The following is a 23,795-nucleotide window of genomic DNA, read 5'->3' as shown; positions in this document are numbered from 1 at the left end:
AACTTGTATGTTTAAATAAATTACAGAATGCTTTACAGCTAAGTTTTTTTTTATGCAACCAAATATACTACTAAATGAATATTCTTCTGGAGCTACTAATGATTTCTTAATTACTTTTTTTTTTTTTTTTAAGCTTTAAAGAAGATTTCATTTTATACAAAGAATTTGAAAATAGTAAGAGTTGATCAGCTAAAATATGTTTGACAGACCATGTTGTTAAAGGTAACAAATAAAGTAGATATGAGTTATCTTGGGAGCTTTCTGTGTTTTAAACTGTATTTTCTCATTAGTTCAGGCATCAAATCAGACAGTATTTTTATTATGAGTGGTACTTAAAATTAACTTCAGCCCCAAAGCATATACTCAAAGACAAAAGCATTCTTACCTGCTCTGGTAAAATAGGACTCAACATTTTTTACAGGGTAAACTGTTTTTCTGTGGGTTCTGAATACTGCTAAGCATGCTGATAAACCTCAGTATACAGACTATTTTTAATTCTGTCTTTATCTTAGAATTTAGATATTTCTATTTATGCTTTTGGCTGAAATTAGACTTAATGCCCCAGCTGTTTAACTTGGTAGGCTTCTGGACATTCTAAATAGCTTTTAACCAAAGTGAATGATGGGAGATGCCAGCAAGGTAAAGGTAATACCTAGTTGAATGTTATAGAAAAAACATTTAAAACTTAGCAAATAGTACTGTTCTACCAGAATTTTTAAATTATACTATAGACTGGTGCCTGTAAATTTTAATATGTGTTTTAAAGGGTTGTGGAAATAGTACTGTCCTGAATTAAATTCTAAAAGCAATTCCATAAAGACAAGAAATGTACAACTTACAGGTGAGAGTATTTGAGCAAAAATAAATGAAAACATTATTTTTTGAACCAATGCTGTGGTATTGCAGTTAGTCTGTACAATGATTTTTTTTTCCCTTCCAAAAATATATGTATTTGAACCCCAGTTTTGTGTACATTTATGTGAATGAAAAGTCCCATGGTGCTATTAAACTGTGTGTGGATAGACTTCTACAGAAGAGTTAATTTTCTAAACCAAATGAAGAGAGTAACTTACTTTATTGGAGATGCAGTTATTATATAAGGTCTCACAGGGCTCATTCATTAGGTAATGCAGCCTATTGCTGGTTGACTAGTAAATAACTGAGCTTTAAAAGACAGAAAATGACACGGAATAGTAAAAGAAGAAAGTATATCTATCCGTAAAGTTCATAAGTACCTACAATGCATAATAGATTGTAATTATGAAATGTTTTCTGCTTATAGTAAAAAATGTTAGGTAATATATAAAATAAAAATCATGCAGCTATAACTGCTGTCCCTCTGAAAAATCTATTGTCATGCAACTAGTTTTTCATTATACTAGAAACGTTGAGCATTTGTGATATACGTAAAATACAATGGTGGCTGCCACTGTTTTCCCACTGCATCCTCAGAGGAACTTCATCTGACTTTCCCAAAAGTGACCTTAACCCCATTACTCTCCCTCAATTAATTATGCTTTTTTCTTTGTGAAATGCCCACATTCTGGCTGATCAATTTACATGATCAGGAAATGAGAAGTACCCTGTGATTCTTTTATAGATTTATTCTCCCCTCCTCCCCCCACCCCTCCAAATTTCACTATTTCACTGACTGACTCTATACCATTGGATGGATGTTCTGTATAACACATTATACAATGAACATCTTGTGAATTCATACAGAGACAAAACTGATTCTATATCCTTCTCCTCTCCCTTCCTGCCTTTGCATACCTGTTTCTTCTGTAAGGGAACCCAGGAGCACAAAGAAGTTGCTGCTATGCACTGTGATTGTTCTCTCGCTTGGGGCAGTCAGGCACAAGTGTAGATCCTGTGGAGTGCACCTTCTCACGTTTTTGATACAGACATTACAACCTGTTTGTGTTTAAAAGAGTCATTCCCTATTCTCAGACTTACTATTTGCTAGAAAAATAGGCACACCACAAGTAAGAGCAAGTCTTTCTTTTAGGAAAATAAGCCAGCAAAACCAAACAAATCAAAACACGTACAAAACCTATTGTGATCAGAATTGAGGCTAAACAAATCACGCTAGTTGTTTTGAATCATGGTTAAGGTGGAAATTCCTTTATACATTAGTAATTCCCAAGATATGGAATCTGTAGATAAAAATCTGATAGAATGAAGTAAGGGTATTGATAACCTTTAAAATATGACTGAAAAATCACATGACACTGGGCTCTGGATATTTTGAAAATAAACTTCCATCCAATTTTATGTAAATACTCATGCTTTAACAGTTAATAGATAAACTACTTCCTTTATTTGAAGATACATATAAAGATGATAATATTTAGGAGAAGGTATCATCTGTTACGTGATGCAAATTACTTTCTGTTTTGTTTAGCAATCATAGCTATATGTAAACCTTGTTACATGTAAATATGACCAAACCTCCAATCTTTTCCCATGTAAGTTGGTAAGGGTAGCCTAAGATCTTGCTGAAATTAGTCCATAACTGTTTGTCTGTTATGTGTCTTTAAGATTCCTTTTCTTGATTATATATACTGTGAAGACAAATAGCATAATTTAACAATTGCTTGTATTATTTATCATCCTAATTGATATGAAGATATGGTCTTGATTCATAAGTCATTAATTTTTATTTTCTTGCTTGCTGCTTTTTGAGTGCTTTTTCTCTTATGATTTTAGTTCTTATGTCCAAGATGTGGTGGGTTTACTCTGAATGGATGTCAGGTACTCACCAAAGCCACTCTGTCACTCTCCTTCTCAACTGACTGGGGAGAGAAAATATAACAAAAGGCTCATGGGTTGAGATAAGGACAGGGAGAGATCACTCACCAACTACTGTAAAGAGAAAAACAAACTCAACTGGGGGAAAATTAATTTATTACTAATCAAATCAAAATGAGGTAACAAGGAATAAAACCAAATCTTAGAACACCTTCCCCCCACCCCTCCCTTCTTCCCAGGCCCAACTTCACTCCTGATTTTCTCTAACTCCTCCCCGCCTGCAACACTGGGGAATGAGGAATAGGGGTTGTGGTGAGTTCACCACATGTTGTCTCTGCTGCTCCTTCCTCTTTAGGGGGAGGACTCTTCACACTCTTCCCCATCTCTATCAGACATGGGGGAAGCTTCTAGCAGTTTGCAAAAGTCACTCTAGTAGCCGCCCTGCTAACGAAACCTTGTCATGCAAATCCAGTACAGATGATTATACTATTGCTGGTTCCTTGTACTATGAGAGCAAAAATTGTACAAGTACATAATGGTATCTTTTCCTAGCTCTTTGAATATGCAAGTCCTGCAGCGGAAACACTGGCATGGCAATTTGACAACTAAATGAGATATGTAATATGTATTCAGTAATGTATATATAAATTGCACATACCTTTGTGTTTCAGAGTGGGATTATATAGACTTTTTCCCCATTATCTTGCAAGCTGTCATTGTGTCAATGTATGATGGCGAATATTTGTAACTTTTGACATAACAAATTCAAATATCAAACAGCCAGGTATATTTTTTTGTTTTGTTTTTTATTTTAATAACATGAAACTCTGCTTCTTTTCACAAACTAGTGTCTAGTTAGACCAGTATGCTTTGTTGCAACAAATAACATGTAATGAATTCAAGTGCAGTTTTACTAACGACTAAACAAATTTCATCTCATGTTTCCATTGATATGATCAATGGGGAAAAAAAAAAAAAAAAAAAGCATTATTCTAAAATACTGTTATAGAATAACTGGTCTTTGCCTGGTATTTCCTTGAAGTACTATAGATTGTGAGCCTCTGCTGAAGTGATAGCAAATCTTCAGTACCGTATTTTTCCGCTGTGCACCAGTGATCTCTTTTCTTTCAAAATTGTTTTCCCTTATAAGAATCACATTCTTATCTTTCATTTTCCCTTGAGTTACAGGAGGGAAAAGATAGACAAGTTACCCCTTCAAGCACTAACTTTAGTGTAATTCTTCAGTGTAATTTCATGTCAAAATGCATTTGTGTAGTAAGTGACCATTTCTTTTCCCCAAGGCACATTTATTCACCTCCTGAATGTGCCTGTCCTTCACAGAGACAGAGGGTAAGAGAAAAAGAACATTCCTATCTTGCTGTCCCTATACTGGCTACTGCAGCTTTGGGCTCTTTCTTCAGTACATCACTGATTGGAAATCTACAGAACCTTTCAGTGAGATACACAAAAATAACAAAAGGATAATTTAAAATAAAATTAAATTGTTACCTTAATTTTCCGTCTGTTTTTCTTTTTTTTTTTTTTTCCCCTCAATTTGATACATTTTCTAGATTTTCCTTAGAAAATATGTTGGCAGATATAAGATCTGTTCAGTGAACTGAGACGAGAAATTTATCAATTTGACATACCACGTTTCCAAAATAATGAGTATCCTAAACAGTCTCAACAGGAGTTAGCCTGTTAAAAAAAGTTAGATCTCTAACATTACCAGAAATCACAACTCCTTTTGCTGTAATATCCTTCTATGTAAAATGATTTCTGAAAACAATGGATTTTTGTTTTCAAAAGCCTCAGACTCCAAGAGATCTTTCCTGATTCATAACTGACACATTTAACAAACTGTGTGTATGCTGAGAAGTGCTTCTCCTGGTTTTGGGGATTTTTTTTTGTTGTGTGTTTTTTTTTTTTAATAAGACTACAAAGAAAGAAAGGGCTATCTGCAGAAATAATCATAGAATCATAGAATAGTTAGGGTTGGAAAGGACCTTAAAATCATCTAGTTCCGAAAGCATCAATGTTTTTTTTTTCCTTAGGCACAAATAACAATACTTGCTTTTATATCACAGATTTGTGAGTCAGTGGTAGTGACCATAGGAAAAGAAATATCCATCGTAAGCATCTGTTATTGTAGCTAAGATGAACTGTAAATCTCAAAAAGCAGAATAAACCATAAAAGAGAACATAAGTTAAAATGTAAAAATAGAATGTAACCAAAGTATAAAATACAAAAACGTGCTTAAGCAATAAGATTACTTTTGACTTTTCAAAGGCAGTCATTATAGAATCATAGAATCATAGAATAGTTAGGGTTGGAAAGGACCTTAAGATCATCTGGTTCCAACCCCCCTGCCATGGGCAGGGACACCCCACACTAAACCATGTCACCCAAGGCCTCATCCAACCTGGCCTTGAACACCACCAAGGATGGAGCATTCACAACCTCCCTGGGCAACCCATTCCAGTGCCTCACCACCCTCTCAGTAAAGAATTTCTTCCTTAGATCCAATCTAAACTTCCCCTGTTTAAGTTTGAACCCGTTACCCCTTGTCCTGTCACTACAGTCCCTGATGAATAGTCCCTCCCCAGCATCCTTGTATTATGTATAATATTTTTTTTCCAAATGATTATAATATACAATATCCTGTAGAAATAGTTTCCACTGAAATATACTCTGCAACAACTTCTGCTGTGAAATGAAGCTTTGTTACACATATGCACTATATGAATGAATGTATTATTATTAGTCACATTTTTAGTCCAGCTAAGATGTTAAAGCAGTGGACCCTAACTTGCAGCTTTGTTGGTGGGAATTCAAGCTATGTTCCAGGAGGGTAGCTCATAATACCTTTTATTTCTCTTTACTATTTGGCAATTCATACTGAAGTTTCCAATTTTATGTTATTTTTTTACTTTGAATTATTGCATTAATAGTTGAGCTGTTTCTTCTGGTAATCTTAAACAATGGTAAATAATTTCTATTTTCATAAATGAATTATTTACAATGAGGAACTGTAGGTGTAGATGTGAAAGTAGGTGAAGTTACAACCTAGATCTAATTTTTCCTGATGAGCAAAATAGTTTATTTCAAAATGGCACTGCAAAATAAATGAACTGTACCTGAATTATGAAGCGAAATTTACAAATAGTATGTTTGCTCTATGTAGAACTGTTTCCTTGTAATAGAAAGTTCCTAAAGAGTAAATTATATTTCGTTTCTCAAGAATTATTAGATGAAGACCATGCTATAATGTCAGATAGGCACTGAAGCGGGTGGAGGAAGCCTGAGGCTTCATCACACCCTAAAGCAAGGGGATGTCATCTTAAATTACAAATATTGTGCGCTTTGATAAGCTTGAGTACCTTAGTTAAGAAGTGAATCTTAGGAGTTCAGTAAGTGAAAGAGGGTAGATTTAGATCAGATGTTAGGAAGAAATTCTTTACTGTGAGGGTGGTAAGACACAAGAAGAGGTTTCCCAGAGAAGCTGTGGCTGCCTCATTCCTGGAAGTGTTCAAGGCCATGTTGGAGGGGGCTTTGAGCAACCTGGTCTAGTGGTAGGTGCCCGTGCCCATGGCAGAGGATTGGAACTAGATGATCTTGAAGGTCCATTCTAACTATTGTATGATTCTATGACTAGTGAGTTTACCAAGAAATGAAACTTTGCCAGGCTCTGAACCTAACTTCTTAGGAGTTTTTGAAACTAAAATGTAATTCAGGGAAGCGGAAATAAGAGCGGTAGAGATAACAGTAAAATGTGAATATGTGAATATGAATATATTTTTTCCCCTTAGTGACTTTAAACAAGATGAAATAATGGTCTCTCCAAAAAATTGCGTTATTAAAAATGTGATTGTCTGAAAAAAAGCCCAGTAAGCAGTACTTCTTTTCTCCTGTCTGTTTCAAAGGAAATTTGTTGACGTTCTGCAAAAAAACCCAAATCTAAACACTATTTGCACTGCAATCCAAAAAAAGTAACTATAATTTCTGCTTCTAAGGATAACTAAGTAATAACAAAAGTATTCTGTTTCAAATTCAGAAATTAACTGATGCTAACATCAATTTTATAAAGAGTATAAAAATGTTGTAAGCAAGGCGTGCAGTAAAGATTAAAGAAATAAAGGAAAGATTTAATAAAAATGTAAATGAATATGAATGGGGTTTAGGGATGGCTTATTTGATTTTAGACAGTCATTCAAATAACATCTTATTTCAACAACTCCTAAGAAGTTAGACTCAGAGCCTGACAGAGTCTCATTTCTTGATAGACTCATACTAGTTGTAGAATCATAGAATAGTTGGAATGGACCTTCAAGGTCATCTAGTTCCAAACCCCTGCCATGGGCAGAGGAACCTTCCACTAGGCCGGGTTGCTCAAAGCCCCACCCAACCTGGCCTTGAACACTGCCAGAGGTGAGGCAGCCACAGCTTCTCTGGGCAACATGTTCCAGTGTCTCACCATCCTCATAGTAAAGAACATATTCCTACTATCTAATCTACATCTACTCTCTTTCAGTTTAAAACCATTACTCCTTGTCCTATCACTACATGCTCTTGGAAAAAGTCTCTCTCCAGTTTTCTTACAGTCCCCCTTTAGGTACTGGAAGATGCTCTAAGGTCTCCTTGGAGCCTTCTCTTGTCCAGGCTGAGCAAGCCCAACTCTCACAGCCTATTGTCATAGTGCTCCAGCCCTCTGATCTTCTTCATGGCCTCCTCTGGCCTCACTCCAAGAGGTCCATGTTCTAATTATGTCTAATTATGTCAGCCCCTGAGCTGAATGCAGTGCTCCAGGTGGGGTCTCACCAGAGAAGAGTAGAGGGGGAGAATCACCTCCCTCAATCTGCTGGTCACGCTCCTTTTGAGTCAGCCCAGCATTCAACTGTCTTTCTGGGCTGTGAGTGCACACTGCCAGCTCATGTTGATTTTTTTCTCAACCAACACTGTCAAGTATACATTTGTTTTCCCAAATGAAATGTGAGGTGACTTTGGCACTGAGAATATTATTAATCATAGAATAGTTGGGGTTGGAAAGGACCTTGAGATCATCTAGTTCCAACCCCCCTGCCATGGGCAGGGACACCCCACGCTAAACCATGTCACCCAAGGCCTCATCCAGCCTGGCCTTGAACACCGCCAGGGATGGAGCATTCACAACCTCCCTGGGCAACCCATTCCAGTGCCTCTCCACCCTAACAGTAAAGAATTTCTTCCTTATACCCAATATAAACTTCCCCTGTTCAAGTTTGAACTCGTTACCCCTTGTCCTGTCACTACAGTCCCTGATGAATAGTCCCTCCCCAGCATTGCTATAGCCCCCGTTCAGATACTGGAAGGCTGCGATGAGGTCTCCATGCAGCCTTCTCTTCTCCAGGCTGAACAGCCCCAACTTTCTCAGCCTGTCTTCATACGGGAGGTGCTCCACTCCCCTGATCATCCTTGTGGCCCTCCTCTGGACTTGTTCCAACAATTCCATGTCCTTTTTACGTTGAGGGCACCAGAAATGCGCACAATACTCCAAGTGAGGTCTGACGAGAGCAGAGTAGAGGGGCAGGATCACCTTCTTCGACCTGCTGGTCACGCTCCTTTGATGCAGCCCAGGATACCGTTGGCATTCTGGGCTGCGAGCGCACACTGCCGGCTCATGTTCATTTTCTCATCTACCAACACCCCCAAGTCCTTCTCTGCAGGGCTGCTTTGAATCTGTTCTCTGCCCAACCTGTAGCTGTGCCTGGGATTGCTCCGACCCAGGTGTAGGACCTTGCACTTGGCATGGTTGAACTTCATAAGGTTGGCATCAGCCCACCTTACAAGCGTGTCGAGGTTCCTCTGGATGGCATTCCTTCCCTCCGGCGTATCAACTGAACCACACAGCTTGATGTCATCGGCAAACTTGCTGAGGGCACACTCAATGGACGTCCATCAAATTGATGTCTGTCCAATTTAGAGACAAGGATGGCCTGTGGACAGTGTCGAACGCTTTGCACAAGTCCAGGTAGATGATGTCAACTGCTCTACCCCTGTCCATCAGTTCCGTAGCCCCATCATAGAAGGCCACCAAATTGGTCAGGCAGGATTTCCCCTTACTGAAGCCATGCTGGCTGTCACCAACCACCTCCTTGTTTTTCATGTGCCTTAGCATGCCTTCCAGGAGAATCTGCTCCAAGATTTTGCCAGGCACAGAAGTGAGACTGACTGGTCTGTGGTTCCCCGGGTCATCCATTTTCCCCTTCTTTAAAATGGGGGTTATATTTCCCTTTTTCCAGGGAAAATCAACCAGGATTAATCTACCAGGACAGCCTAGGAAAACTTTGTATGTCTTCATCAGTTAAAACCAGAAATTTTGTAGGTTTGCCACTAACTGCCTTATCAACATTGAATATAGTAGGAGTGAGTTTGTGTCTTCTTTGGGATATCATGTTGTTCAGGACAGCTTTAACTGTTATTGGAGGTCTGTCTTCTGAGGAGAGTTTGAACATGGATTTTAGCTTTATGAAAATTATTATTTATATTCTTCTTTTCCTAGAACTGATTAAATAAATACAAATAAAGCAACAAGAAATGCTGATATTTGTTTTGCTTTTTATTAGCTGTTTTCATTTTGTTGGTTTTGATTTTTCTTTAGTTAAACAGAATAGTAAAGGCTTTCAAATCACTGCAAAGTCTTTTCTAAAATAATCTTTAACTCTTTTTCATTTCCTTGTTTAAATGGAATGTTTTTATTTACTTTTTGTCACATTTCAATTGTGTTCAGAGCATTAATAGCTGAAAGCTTAGAGAAATGATATGTTTGCTGCTGACAATATGATCCTAGAAAAAATATTTGAGTTAAAATCAAAACAGGTGCTGTTTGCTTGGTTTTTTTCTCATAGTCAAACAACAGAATATGGAAGCATAACAAAATGGCAGCAAGACCTTTAAAGAGAAATTTTCAAAGTATGGTACAGCGATATTTGTTGCTATTATTATAAAATGTGATAAATTAATTTTAAGTTTGCTGTGGTTTTTATACTTAGAATTTCTCATGAAAGAGGTTTGTGATAGCTTGAATAGACAAGGAAAAATATATTTTGCACTGAATTTCCATCACCTGTGTACTGCGTTTCCTGTAATTGTAGATGAATGCATTCCTAAGCAAGTTTCATATCCTCAGCACAACATTTTCTTTACAAGTTTCTAACACATAACAGACTGTATCCAAGGGTGCTGAGAGAACTGGTGAATCTCCCTGAAAGGCAACGTTCTCTCTTCTTTGATAATTTGTCGAGCTTAGGAATGTTCTCCAAAGACTGGAAAACAGTTGTAAGATCTTCAACAAAAGCCAAAAGCTTGAGTTGTGAAACTGCAGGCTGACCTTTATTTTAATATTTGGGGAAATCACAGATCAAGTCTTCTTGGAACCCATTTCCTGGCACATGAAGAAAGTGATTGTAAATAGGTAGCATGAATTAATCAAGGGTAAATCACAACTGATCAAGTTGATTGCTCTTTTATAATAAAGCTGGACAAGGGGAGAATAGTGGATGTTACCTACCTTGGCTTTATTAAGGCTTTTCATTCTGCTCATCCAGAGGTGGATATGTGAACATAATGCAAGAATACTGTGAGATATAACTGATTGGATGAAAAAAAAAAAAAAAAAGAATGAAAACCCCACAAACAAACAATAAAGAAAAACAAAAAAGACCCCCAAAACCCCCCTCAAACCAACCTAAAACAAAACCAACCAGACAACAAAACCACCCACAAACCAGACAAACACAATAAGCAAATAAAAATCAAACATGCAAACAAAACCAGGTTAGATGATAGTATAGAGGGTAATGGTTCATGGATCATACTGTACTGGAAGCCAGGAGCAAGAAGAGTACCACACATTTCTGCTCTGGGATATCCCGTTTTGTCATTGACTGTGAAGAGTCTATGAAATGCCCTCTCATCAGGTATAAAGATAACATCAAATTGGGAGAAACAGTTGAATCTCTTCAAGAACAGTGCTGCTATCCAGAGGGACTTAAACAGCCCAGAGGACTTGGCCTACAAAAGCTCTATGAAATTCAACAGGATCAAGTGCCACATCCTGAACCTGGAAATGAATACTGCACACAGAAAAATCTGGGAAGTGGGTCTTCAGAAAAGGCCTTGTTATCCTAGTGGCCAACAAGCTGAGAAGGTCAAAGGCATCCTAGGCTAGATTAACAGGAGCACAGATTGATGGAAGTGATTATTCTTCTTTACTTGACCCTCATGAGACTCTATCTAGAATAAGCCCATCCAGTTTTGATACATAGATTAACAAGTTCAGTGGAGGGCCACCAAAGCGATCAGGGACTGGAGCACTTGCTCTTTGAGGAGAGCCTGAGGGAAGTGGCCTATTTCAGCCTGTAGAAGTAAGGTCTAATATTGGCCTTTGAGTAGCTATGAGGAGGTTAAGAAGAAAGAAGCAGGCTTTTTACATGATGAGAGGTTGGTGGGGACAATGGGCGTAAGTTAGAACATGAGAAGCTCAGACTAAATAAAGAAATGTTCCCATGCAGCCAGTCAAGAACTGGAACTGGTTAGAGGTAACTGGAGGGTTAGAACTGTATGATCTTTAAGGGCCTATGATTTCAGCTCAAATTGCCTTATGAGCTTGTGAAATGCATATAGGTAGCAGTGCTTTACAGAAGATCCTTCTGTGCTTGTAACTACCAGTGAAAGTTCAAGACAATATGTAATTTGAGATAATATCATAGCTGTAAAAATTGTAGAAGTAGAAAAGACTTATTCAGATACCTTGCAGTTAAGACTACTGAGGTAACATGTTACTCGGGAGAAGTTATTTTTACATCTATGTGCATTGTGTATGTATATAAATGTGTGTATATACTTACAGATTTATCTATAATCTCCTTTTAGTTTTGTGCAATTCCCTTTGTGTCTTTACTCCCTTTTTGCCATGTCATTGGTTCATCAATTTAAGCTGCGTTGGAACATTTACAGTGTTTACACAATGAGATGCTGGTCTCTGTTGCTGGTTTTAGATGCACATGTACTATATGTGATATTTTACTTAATGTTATTATTGCCTAAAATTTTGCAAGATAAAATAAAATAGTAATACTTTTCCTTATATCCTTTTGATCTTAAGTAGTCTATTAAAACAAAGAGTTCTGATTTTTCTAAAATCCTTACATGTAATTTCATCCTTAAGGACCTGGAGTATAGAATCAAACTCAGTAGTACATTTCAGCAACTGTTGTTATGTAGATGATTTTCATTTGCTTATAATAATGTATAGTTATATTCTAGATGTTAGCATATACCCACAGGGAGTTTCTTTTATTCTTCTAGAAATAAATTCCTTATTTATTTCAACAGAAATTGAAAAGGAAAGCTGTGGGGATCCTGGAACACCATTGTATGGTATCAGAGAAGGGGATGGATTTTCTAACCGTGATGTTTTAAGGTTTGAGTGTCAGTTTGGATTTGAATTAATTGGAGAGAAATCTATCATTTGCCAAGAAAACAACCAGTGGTCTGCAAACATACCAATCTGTATCTGTATGTACCAAATATTTTTTTATTATTATTTTTAGTATGTAAAATTATGATGTTTTTCCTTATATGTAACAATTTTGTGATTGAGTGCAGAGTTAGCACAATGTAATTAACTTTGTTAACAGGATGAATTTACTTCTGTTCAGTGGTGGGTTTGCTTAATTATTATGACCAAGAGAGGTTCTAGAAGTGCTAAAATACTTTTTTACTGGCAACTATTAAAGAAGTTGTCTTTATGTGATTTGATATATGCTTTATTACTAGCTTTTTTTTAACAGATTCTATGTATATTATATGTATGATTCACTTTTTAAAGCTAATCTGATAACTTAATGCATTTCCTTAGGTTGGAAGTTTCTGAATTGTAATCAAGGGTTTAAATTATTTACATTTTTCCCATGTATTATATATGAACATATTTCAGCACTTAAATCATCATAGACGCTTATAGCTCTGTTCAGTTACATTATACAGCATAAGTAGAGCTAATGTTGTGACACGTGTTTGTGGCAACACTTTTCTTAAATTTCCCACTAGAACAGTACAGATCAAATATATTCAGAGTGCAATCAGTTGCTTTCATCCATGCAACTCAATTTAGTGTGTCTTAACTGAAATGGTTGACTATAAAATATTACCCTGATAACAACAGAACAACACTGTGTCTCTTTGAGAATAGTTATTTTCTTGTGCTTCTGTGTGAACAACAAATGACAAGGGCACTATTAACTTTCTGCCTCTTTAATGTGCTCAGTGGGAGGTCTGCTTATCTAAACAGTTTCCTAAAAGAGAAAATAAGTGGTGCCAAGTGATTCAGGATTGTAGAACATGGGTAAAATTTAAGGACTGCTGTGGGCTTTCAATGCAACGAGGATGTTCTTTATTACTTGGGGGCTCTGCTTGGGAGGTAGTTTTATTGAGGGGAAGGGAATAAGAAGATAAAAAAAGAACAACCTTCTTTCTGGCTTCACAGATGAGAACAAATGCTGAATTATTCAGCTGATGTAATTAGCAAGTTTAAGGATCTCTTACAAAAACTTAGTAACAGAGAAGTCCTCATTGAAATGTTTCATTCTATTATCTAATTTCTTTCTTTTTTGGCAGTTCCTTGCCTTTCCAATTTCACTGCACCAATGGGAACAGTTCTTTCACCTGATTATCCAGAGGGGTATGGGAATAATTTAAACTGTATCTGGACAATAATTTCAGACCCTGGGAGCCGAATACATCTCTCTTTTAACGACTTTGACTTGGAATCTCAGTTTGACTTCCTTGCAGTTAAAGATGGTGACTCTCCAGATTCCCCCATAATCGGAACATTTACTGGTGCTGAAGTCCCTTCCCATCTTACCAGTAACGGTCATATTTTGCGTCTGGAGTTTCAAGCTGACCATTCAATGTCAGGACGTGGGTTTAACATCACTTATAACAGTGAGTACTAGTATTTTCTAAATCTATGTGTGTGTTTTGTTTTTCAACATACCGTTTAGAAGATATGTATAAGTATGTAAAAATGCCATTACGGTAATACATCTTCAAACAAATCCTATGTACTTACAAATACCTAATTTAGGTCTTTAGATTGCCTTTCAAATACAGTATTAGGGCTGAAAATACATGTATATTTATCATTTACAGCATTAGGGATCATTGTAATGGGAGTGTTCAGAAAATTAAATCAGGAGAATTTCAGACTGTAAAAGAACTTTAGTAAGCTGGCTTACTTTGTGCTGCGGGTTAAATCCTGCATAATGTTAATCACCTTCATTACATGTACAAAACTTTCTCTTGAACACTCATATGCTGGTTTCGCTGTGAATGTCTATAATACCCTGTAGCTGATAGCTGCAGTCTATGCTAGCTCCTAGTCATCATGGTTAACATGAACAGCTATACAAGCTCTTCGATAAGAGAAGTCAAATCGCAATAGGCTTGTGTTCTTTTCTCTCTCTTGCCTTCTTATGGCTTATGATTTTAAGCTATTTTCCCCGTGCACAGAAAAGGAAGTCTCCTTGTTCTTTTTTGTCTTACCAGTCATCCTTGTATATTCACAAGGATGTCTGCCCTGTTTGCAGTGCCTTACACTTATCTTGTGTTGAGCAATTTTTTTGCTACTTGGATGCCTTTTGTATGCAACTACACCTGTCTAGCTTTGCTCTTCTTGCGATCAAATTGCTCACTTGCTTATGTAAAATGCTTGTACGTTGTGCCTGGCTACACCATTACAACTTAAAAAGAATAGTTATGTACTGTTGGTTACTCTGGTTTGGTATGCTTGTTTATAAGCTTGTATATAGTTCATATTAATTATATCCTGGTTGATACATTTTCAACTAACAGCCAAAGGGAGAGAAATTTTTAGACTGCCATTCAGAGCAATTGCAGTAAATAGTAGCTAGGCACCTGTCTTGTGCACTCTGAATTGTACCTACCTACTTTTGGAAATGCAACCTTTTGTATTTAATTTATCTGTTACACAGAAACAGAGAGTTTCCCATTAAAATGTAGTTCTGTGTGTTTCACTTTCTTCTATCCTCCGCAAGGCGAAAAGGTTGAAACTAATCAAAACCATAAATAACTCCACATTTACTACTTGGCGTTACATTTACTGACAGCATAATAATTGAAGGTGACATTAAATATCTTCTCCAGTACTAAAAAGCATTGTCACTTATTCACCTTACTTTTTCCTGGCAAACTTGTTACATTTCTTCTGAAAGACATATGAAGAACTGCCTGTGTTACATTGCTATTAAGTTATTTGGCATTTATCCCATACTGAAGTCCAGGCAGGATATATTTCCAGCTAGGGTGGGCATGATGATGAAGTATGTAAGCCCACAGCATGAATAACACTGCAAAATATAATGTGAAACTTTCCTGGGAGCATATGTAAATTTAAATTTAGCCATCCCAGCAGGACTAGATTTAGCCAAGTTGTTCTTCTTGGGGAAATTGGAAGGAAATCAGGAAGAAATGCCTCCAGTGTCAGGCTTGCTACTATGTGTAGAGGATCACGGGGATGAGGGAGTGGCTACTGGGAGGGCCATCATATCCTTCAGACAGAGCTGACCCATCTCACATTTTTGGACTTGTTTTCCCCTTTTTTTAACCTTCCTGATTGTAGAGGTATCAGAGTACTTTTCCATGCTGATGGGTAGACAAAACAGGCAAGAGATGATGGATATTTTGATATTCTGAAAAGTCTAATTGATACCTGAAGCATTCAAGAGTGAAGATGTTTCGTTTAATGTTGAAGATGTTTTACTCTGAAAAAAACCCTGAAACTCAAACAAAAAAGGATCCATTAAACAAAGAGGAAATGAGATTAAGTGATCTTGGCAACTGAGAGACCTAGACTCCATGTTTTTCTCCAAGGAATGTTAATAATTAATATTATTTTCATAGTATTGCCAGGACTAAGTCCCCCTGTGGCTTTCTAATTTTATTGCATTGTAGTTCGCCTCCCAAACTTTTATTTTTTTTTTCCCCTTTCTCTTTGTTTTGTTTTGGATTAGGTTGTCAGTCTTCCAGAGAAATATTTCTTAAGACTTATCTTGAATACTGATGTCTAAATAGGAAAGAGCTAAACTGACACCAGATTACTGTGTAAACATTCTTTTTCTGATATTGTCTGATATTTCACCACTCAGCCCTTCTATCTTAGCTGCTTCATCCCTGTGTCTTTTCTCACAAATGCAGAATGTAAGCATGAGGAAAATGTAGTGTCTCCCTTATTGGTTTCTATAGCTACCACTCATCATTTCAAACTAAACTTTGAGCTGTAGTATGTTACTATTATAACTATTATATGTTGGAAATTCTTCAGTTATTCAACACTATTGAAATATGAAATCAGTTGTAAGGAAAGTAAGATGTTGGATCCATCTTTCTTAACAAAAGTTGTAATATTTGCTCTATGATTTCTTCTGTTTCATGTAATTTCAACATTTCTAAGAGTTTTGCTTACTTCTTCATGGTTTCACTGTGATGTGCTCAATGGTGTCAAGCCTAAATCTAGTGATGACAAAAAAAAAAATAAATTGGAGAGTCTAAGGCAGTCTTCTTGGATAAAAATTAGACCTGTGTATAAATAGATATTCTCAAATATTATATTGTTTTATTATGGGAATTATTATGAGAATTATATATTCAGGTTTAGTGTTTCAGTGTCATATGAATATACTTATCAGGATTAAATTCTGTTCCTTTAAAAAATTTCCAGACTTTGGGCATGTGGTAGTCTGCTCATGCTATCTCTGCATTAGTAGTCACTTAAACTATGCACCAATAGTAGCAAATTTTAATTTTTATAAGGAAGTAACAATGGAATATTAACTTTTACCAGTTGTAAAATGAAAACCACTTGCTCCAAAAAGAATTATTTTTTAAAAGCATTTTCTGTATTTAACACATTTTTATTTCTTTTTATGTGTGTGTTTACTGTAAAATGGAGGCGTGCATGTGTTTATTAAACTCTGTAGTTAAAATCTACTTATAAAAGTAAAAGTAACTATAGAAAATGTGTCTAATCTTTCTTCTGTAAAGACAGCCGCAATGTGATAAATTACAGGAGTAATCTGTCCATAGCAAGTAGTTTAAGACCAAGAGAGAGGAAAAAAGGAATTAATATCATTTTCACTCTTTCTTGGCATTTGTAAACTCAAAGTTAATTAAAAAATATCCATTTTCTGCTAACACTCCAGCTTATATATTTCAGAGCTCTCAGTCTCTTTTTGCCCCTTTCAAAAATAGAAAGAATATGTCACAGAAAAGGTAGAACAAGATCAATCTTTCCTAAAAAGACTGTAGGCTGCTAGCTGAAATTAACTTTGTTACTGTTATTGAGGTATAGTATGGAGAAGAAGAAAACTGACTTATTAGTACATAATCTGATTTTTAAATAGTATTTCTCAGAAACTCTTTTTATCCCACATTTATTTATATTGTGGTAACATATGTGTTCTCAAATAATTATTCTCATTCCAATAAAAACAAATTCAACTTTTTCTGGAAGTAAAGAAAAAATAGATTTCAAATGATTCATCTTTGAGTTACTTCACTGAATCTCTCTTCACAAAGATCTCTAATGAGTTAAATTTTGGGACAAGCCCATAGAAATATGTGACTTGAAAATGGATTTTGCAGAGAATGTTCCAGTAACCGAAAGAATAGGAAATACAAAGGCTGTGATTTTTAGCTTGGTCAGATCCTTGTATTGGTTTAACTATAGCTGGCTATGCACTACTTGATGCAAAAGGGGGCATGAAGCAGGAGAGTGCCTTTCTGGGTACAGCAGAAAACAGAAACATAGTGACCTGAAATTATATTGGTTTAAGTTGCTACAGAACTGCATACTTACACCTGGCTCCTGGCTCCTTGCTTGCAGGTTATATCCCCAACCCAGGTGCCCTTAATCAACATTCCTGGTCATTCTGAAGGTATTTATAAACTCAGTCGTCCCTTAATCTTCACTCTAATAAGCTATATGCATTGAACTCCCTAATTTAAAGGGAAACCTGGGCCTCTTATCATATTTGTGACTCCTTTATGAATGCTTCCCACTTTATTTACATCTTTCCTCAATTATGTTGATCAGAACTAAACATAGGATCTGAAGATGGTCACATAAATTAAAAGCAATGAAGCTGAATAGTCTCTCTGCTTCAGTCTGGATTTCCTAGTTTAGTTCAGGACAGATAACATGCACACATTAATTCCTATGCAGTAGCATAGCCATGCAAGTAGCATAGCCAGTTGATGCCATATGATAGAGAATGGGTATTTTCTGTGACAAAGGAGTTGAAGAAGACTGCAAAGTTGTGAGTGATTATCTCCTGTTTTCTCACTGGTAGAATCACAAGTTATCAGTAGCTGGGAGGAAGTGTGTCAGCTCCAGCCTTGAAAGTTTGGTCCCAGGGTCCCTGTAGGTCCTCCATGGGCAGGCATTCCAGAAGCCAGAGTCATGCCAACCTTTCTTCAGGCTGAGATGGATGAGTGTTTTGAGGTGGATAGCATCTGTCAGATTGTTTTATTTTTGCTAGTCATTGGACTGTTTTTAGCTGCTGCTCATTGATTGGGGTGTAGGAGGTGCTGGGCAAATATTTCTCTATAAATTTATGTCTCTTGTTTCTGCAAGTGTCGTGGTTTAAGCCCAAGCTGTAAATCAGAACCACGCAGTCTACTGCCCCCCCCCCCCCCCCCCCCCCCCCTTCTTCCCTCCGCTTCTGGAGGGACGGGGAGGAGAATCAAAAGAATGCAGCTCCCACGGGTTGAGATAAGAACAGTTTAATAACTAAGGTATAACACAAATCACCACTGCCGCCACCAACAATAACAACGACAAGAGAATACGATACCGCCCGCCGGAAAAGACAGCCCACCCGACCAGCGGGACGTGCCCTTCCGGGTAGCTCCCAGTTCCATCCCCTGGCATGACGTGCTGTGGTATGGAACACCTCCTTGGCCAGTCTGGGTCAGGTGTCCTGTCCCCGCTTCCTCCCGGCCCCTCCTCCTCCCTGGCAGAGCATGAGACTCACAAAATCCTTGGTCAGTCTAAACATCGGTGTTATCAGTTTTTTTTGTTCCCAAGCCAAAAGTCAAAAACACAGTACTGCAACAGCTACTAAGAAGGAAAAAAAAAACAAAAAACTGACTGCCACTGCTGAACCCAGGACAGTATCCACCCCTTGTTCCATACCATTCACGTCATGCTCAGATCCCACATTTTCCATATACCCTCACTCTCATCTCGGTGCACTGTTATCTTAGTGCACGGACCAATTCCTATAAAGCTACTGAGTCCATTCGGTTCATGATGTTGGGCTCCATCTCTTGGAACAGTCTTTCAGGGCAGAAGAAGCTGTATGCAGTGTTGGATCGTTGCCTGCTGATGCTGATCATTCCTTTACTGTAGAACTCATCCGGTTCTATCAAAGTTCATTCTCTGTTGGGATGATGGTCGGAGGGAAGTCAGAGCCAGTCGCTGGTGCCCTGCAGACTTCTAGTTGATGGACTATAGCAGGCAACAGCGTACAATTGAGTTCATTGTCTGTTTTCCCCTAAAATCAAATCCCCTTGAGGTACGCATCGGACTTCCCCATCTTCCCGCATTACCCACCAAGTATATCCAGGTCCCTGAGCAAAAGCAATCCCACGAGTGGGTTTGCCTTTACCTGAAGCAGGAATAACCCAGACTGTCTTCCCCAGCAAATTCTTCATGTGCACCACAGGAACTTTGTCCCCCTCTACAATATGTAAAAGTTCTGACTGGGCTGGGCCAGCCCTGTTGGCAGATCCTCTGGTGTTGACCAACCAGGTGGCCTTTGGTAAGTGTGTATCCCAATGCTTGAAAGTTCCCCCACCCATTGCTCTCAGTGTAGTTTTTAACAGCCCATTATACCGTTCGATTTTCCCAGAGGCTGGTGCATGGTAGGGGATGTGATATACCCACTCAATGCCATGCTCTTTGGCCCAAGTGTCTATAAGGTTATTCCGGAAATGAGTCCCATTGTCTGATTCAATTCTTTCTGGGGTGCCATGTCGCCACAAAATCTGGTTCTCAAGGCCCAGGATAGTGTTCCTGGCAGTGGCGTGGGGCACAGCGTATGTTTCCAGCCATCCGGTGGTTGCTTCCACCATGGTAAGCACATGGCGCTTGCCTTGGCGGGTTGGTGGGAGTGTGATATAATCAATTTGCCAGGCCTCCCCATATTTATACTTCAGCCATCGTCCTCCATACCAAAGAGGCTTTAAGCGTTTGGCTTGTTTAATTGCAGCACATGTTTCACACTCGTGAATAACCCGGGCAATAGTGTCCATTGTTAAGTCCACCCCTCGATCACGGGCCCATCTGTATGTTGCATCTCTGCCCTGATGACCTGAAGTGTCATGGGCCCACCGGGCCAAAAATAATTCACCTTTATGTTGCCAATCTAAGTCCATCTGAGCCACTTCAATCTTAGCAGCTTTGTCCACTTGTTGGTTGTTCTGGTGTTCCTCAGTGGCCCGACTCTTGGGTACATGGGCGTCTACATGACGTACCTTCACCACCAGGTTCTGCACCCGGGCAGCGATATCTTGCCACAGTGCAGCAGCCCAGATGGGTTTACCTCTGCGTTGCCAGTTGCTCTGCTTCCATTGCTGCAACCACCCCCACAGGGCATTTGCCACCATCCATGAGTCAGTATAGAGATAAAGTACTGGCCACTTTTCTCGTTCAGCAATGTCCAGGGCCAGCTGGATGGCTTTCACCTCGGCAAACTGACTCGATTCACCCTCTCCTTCAGCAGTTTCTGCAACTTGCCGTTGAGGATTCCATACAGCTGCCTTCCATCTCCGATGTTTTCCCACAATACGGCAGGACCCATCAGTAAACAAGGCATATTGCTTTTCACTTTCTGATAGTTTATTATATGGTGGGGCCTCTTCAGCACGCATCACCTCCTCCTCTGGTGACATTCCAAAATCTTTGCCCTCTGGCCAGTCCATGATGACTTCTAGAATGCCTGGACGACTGGGATTTCCTATTCGAGCTCGTTGTGTAATTAGTGCAGCCCATTTACTCCATGTCGCATCGGTTGCATGATGTGTAGAGGAGACCCTGCCTTTGAACATCCAGCCCAGAACGGGCAACCTGGGTGCCAGGAGGAGCTGTGCTTCAGTGCCAATCACCTCCGAAGCAGCTCGAACCCCTTCATAGGCTGCCAGTATCTCTTTCTCAGTTGGGGTATAGCTGGCCTCAGATCCTTTGTATCCCCGACTCCAAAAGCCGAGGGGTCGACCTCGAGTCTCCCCTGGAGCTTTCTGCCAGAGGCTCCAGGTAGGACCATTCTCCCCAGCTGCGGTGTACAGTACATTTTTTACATCTGGCCCATTCCGGACTGGTCCAAGGGCTACTGCATGAACTATCTCACGTTTAATTTGCTCAAAGGCTTGTTGTTGCTCAGGGCCCCATTTAAAATCGTTCTTCTTCCGGGTTACATGATAGAGAGGGCTTACAATCGAACTGTAATTCGGGATGTGCATTCTCCAGAACCCCACAGCACCCAAGAAAGCTTGTGTTTCTTTCTTATTAGTTGGTGGAGACATTGCTATTATTTTGTTGATCACATCTGTAGGGATCTGGCGACGTCCATCTTGCCATTTTATTCCCAAAAATTGAATCTCCTGTGCAGGTCCCTTGACCTTACTCCGTTTTATGGCAAAACCAGCTTTCAGCAGGATTTGGATTATTTTCCTCCCTTTCTCAAAGACTTCTTCCGCTGTATCACCCCACACAATAATGTCATCAATGTACTGCAGGTGTTCTGGAGCTTGCCCCTGTTCCAGTGCATTCTGAATCAGTCCATGGCAGATGGTAGGGCTGTGTTTCCACCCCTGGGGCAGTCGGTTCCAAGTGTACTGGACGCCCCTCCAAGTAAAAGCAAACTGTGGCCTGCATTCTGCTGCCAAAGGAATTGAGAAGAATGCATTGGCAATATCAATCGTGGCATACCACTTGGCTGCCTTTGACTCCAGTTCATACTGAAGTTCTAGCATGTCCGGTACAGCAGCACTCAATGGTGGTGAAGTTCCAAAACACTGGAGGGGCCCACTGACCTAGATACTTGCCCATACTATCCCACACACCCTGCCACTCATGGCTGTCCAGCCTCGGGGAAAATCTCTCGGTCCCCCTATTTTGTCGTCTAACCCCAGACAAGGCCCAAACCCGACTCTGCTTAACTCTTGAGATCAGACGTAATGGTTGTGGACAAAACACACTCTGTATGCGTGCCAACATGGTGACCCCCATCACAATCAGCAAACAGGTCTCAACAATATTAAAAGGCCACTCAAAAACTTCAAAACTCTCAAACGATGCTGTAAACGGTCTGGAAGGGGCACTGGGAGGGTAAAAGAATGTCTCCTTCATAGGTTGACCACCCAGGAAGGAGAAAAAAGATGTATAGTTGCTAAGCATTTGTATTATATACCTCCCAAAGTATAAAGGTGGTGACCACACTGGGAACATAAGCCAGATCAGTTTCATGATCAATTTTTCTATTGTATTACAAGTCATTACCATAAAATATAATGAGACAATAACCTTAGCCCAAGCCCCACACTTGAAAAACACTAACACAGCAAATACCGGCTCTAAGTAACCTACGGCATATTGAGACTCTGAGATCAAAAACAACAACTTTGAGAGCCAATAAATCAGCATTGTGACAAGTGACTATCAATCCAAAACACTGAATGCTTATCACAAATACGATTAGACACACTCCGGTCAGATCTGTCGTTATCTCAACCCTTCGTGCCCCACGTTGGGCGCCAAAAGAACTGTCGTGGTTTAAGCCCAAGCTGTAAATCAGAACCACGCAGTCTACTGCCCCCCCCCCCCCCCCCCCCAACCTTTCTTCCCTCCGCTTCTGGAGGGACGGGGAGGAGAATCAAAAGAATGCAGCTCCCACGGGTTGAGATAAGAACAGTTTAATAACTAAGGTATAACACAAATCACCACTGCCGCCACCAACAATAACAACGACAAGAGAAATAACAAGGGAAGAGAATACGATACCGCCCGCCGGAAAAGACAGCCCGCCCGACAAGCGGGACGTGCCCTTCCGGGTAGCTCCCAGTTCCATCCCCTGGCATGACGTGCTGTGGTATGGAACACCTCCTTGGCCAGTCTGGGTCAGGTGTCCTGTCCCCGCTTCCTCCCGGCCCCTCCTCCTCCCTGGCAGAGCATGAGACTCACAAAATCCTTGGTCAGTCTAAACATCGGTGTTATCAGTTTTTTTTGTTCCCAAGCCAAAAGTCAAAAACACAGCACTGCAACAGCTACTAAGAAGGAAAAAAAAAACAAAAAACTGACTGCCACTGCTGAACCCAGGACAGCAAGTTATGCAGATTTGTTGTTTTTGTTGTTGCTATTTTCATTCTAACTGTTTAATTGTGCTTTATGTAGAAAAAGTTATAACCCTATGAACTACATAGCGATACGCCAAAGGTCAGACTGTGGGCCTCTGACATCAGCCTAGTTACTCAAGTGATTTCAGTTCACTAGGCCAAGACATTGACAATCTCAGATGCTAATTTGATATCCAAAGACTTCTTTATTTTATTGCTGTAATAGGGTATGTCCATCATGGCACATTTTTGCTAGCACTCCCTCCTGATGGGCTTTTCGATCTCAGTACTTCACAAGATAGAGTTCTTCAAACTGTTATGTTCTACACAGAAGTATGAGTTTACCTGTGATGGTACTGACAACTAGTTTTTGCGTAGCTTCAAACAAACTTTCAAAATCCTTTTTAACGAAATATCTATTATTAGTTTATGTTCTCTTAACTTTTGTTTCTTCTCTGATATTTTCCTCTGAGAGGGTTACATTTACTTCAGAGCCATTGCTAGACTTACCAGCTAAAACTCTTTGTAGGGCAATCTACCAAAACAATCACACTAGTGGACCACTCCTTTCTGGCCCTATTTCCAAGGACCT

The 23,795-nt window shown here is 39.2% G+C and overlaps 1 protein-coding gene across 3 annotated transcripts in view; it reads left to right on the top strand.

The window, feature by feature from the left end:
* Positions 1-23,795, top strand: part of CSMD3 (CUB and Sushi multiple domains 3) — a gene marked incomplete at both ends in the record, with an annotated part of 652,566 nt that overhangs the window by 337,049 nt on the left and 291,722 nt on the right. For all 3 annotated transcript variants that reach the window (XM_080610435.1, XM_080610434.1, XM_080610433.1), the window contains 2 exons: positions 12,125-12,307; positions 13,409-13,735. In XM_080610435.1, coding sequence (XP_080466561.1) covers positions 12,125-12,307; positions 13,409-13,735 — 510 coding nt within the window. The remainder of the gene's footprint in view (positions 1-12,124; positions 12,308-13,408; positions 13,736-23,795) is intronic.

This window comes from Psittacula echo (assembly GCF_963264785.1).
Source record: "Psittacula echo genome assembly, chromosome: 2".
In the NCBI taxonomy this organism is placed as follows: Eukaryota; Metazoa; Chordata; class Aves; order Psittaciformes; family Psittacidae; genus Psittacula; species Psittacula echo.
This window is presented reverse-complemented; position numbering and strand designations above follow the sequence as displayed.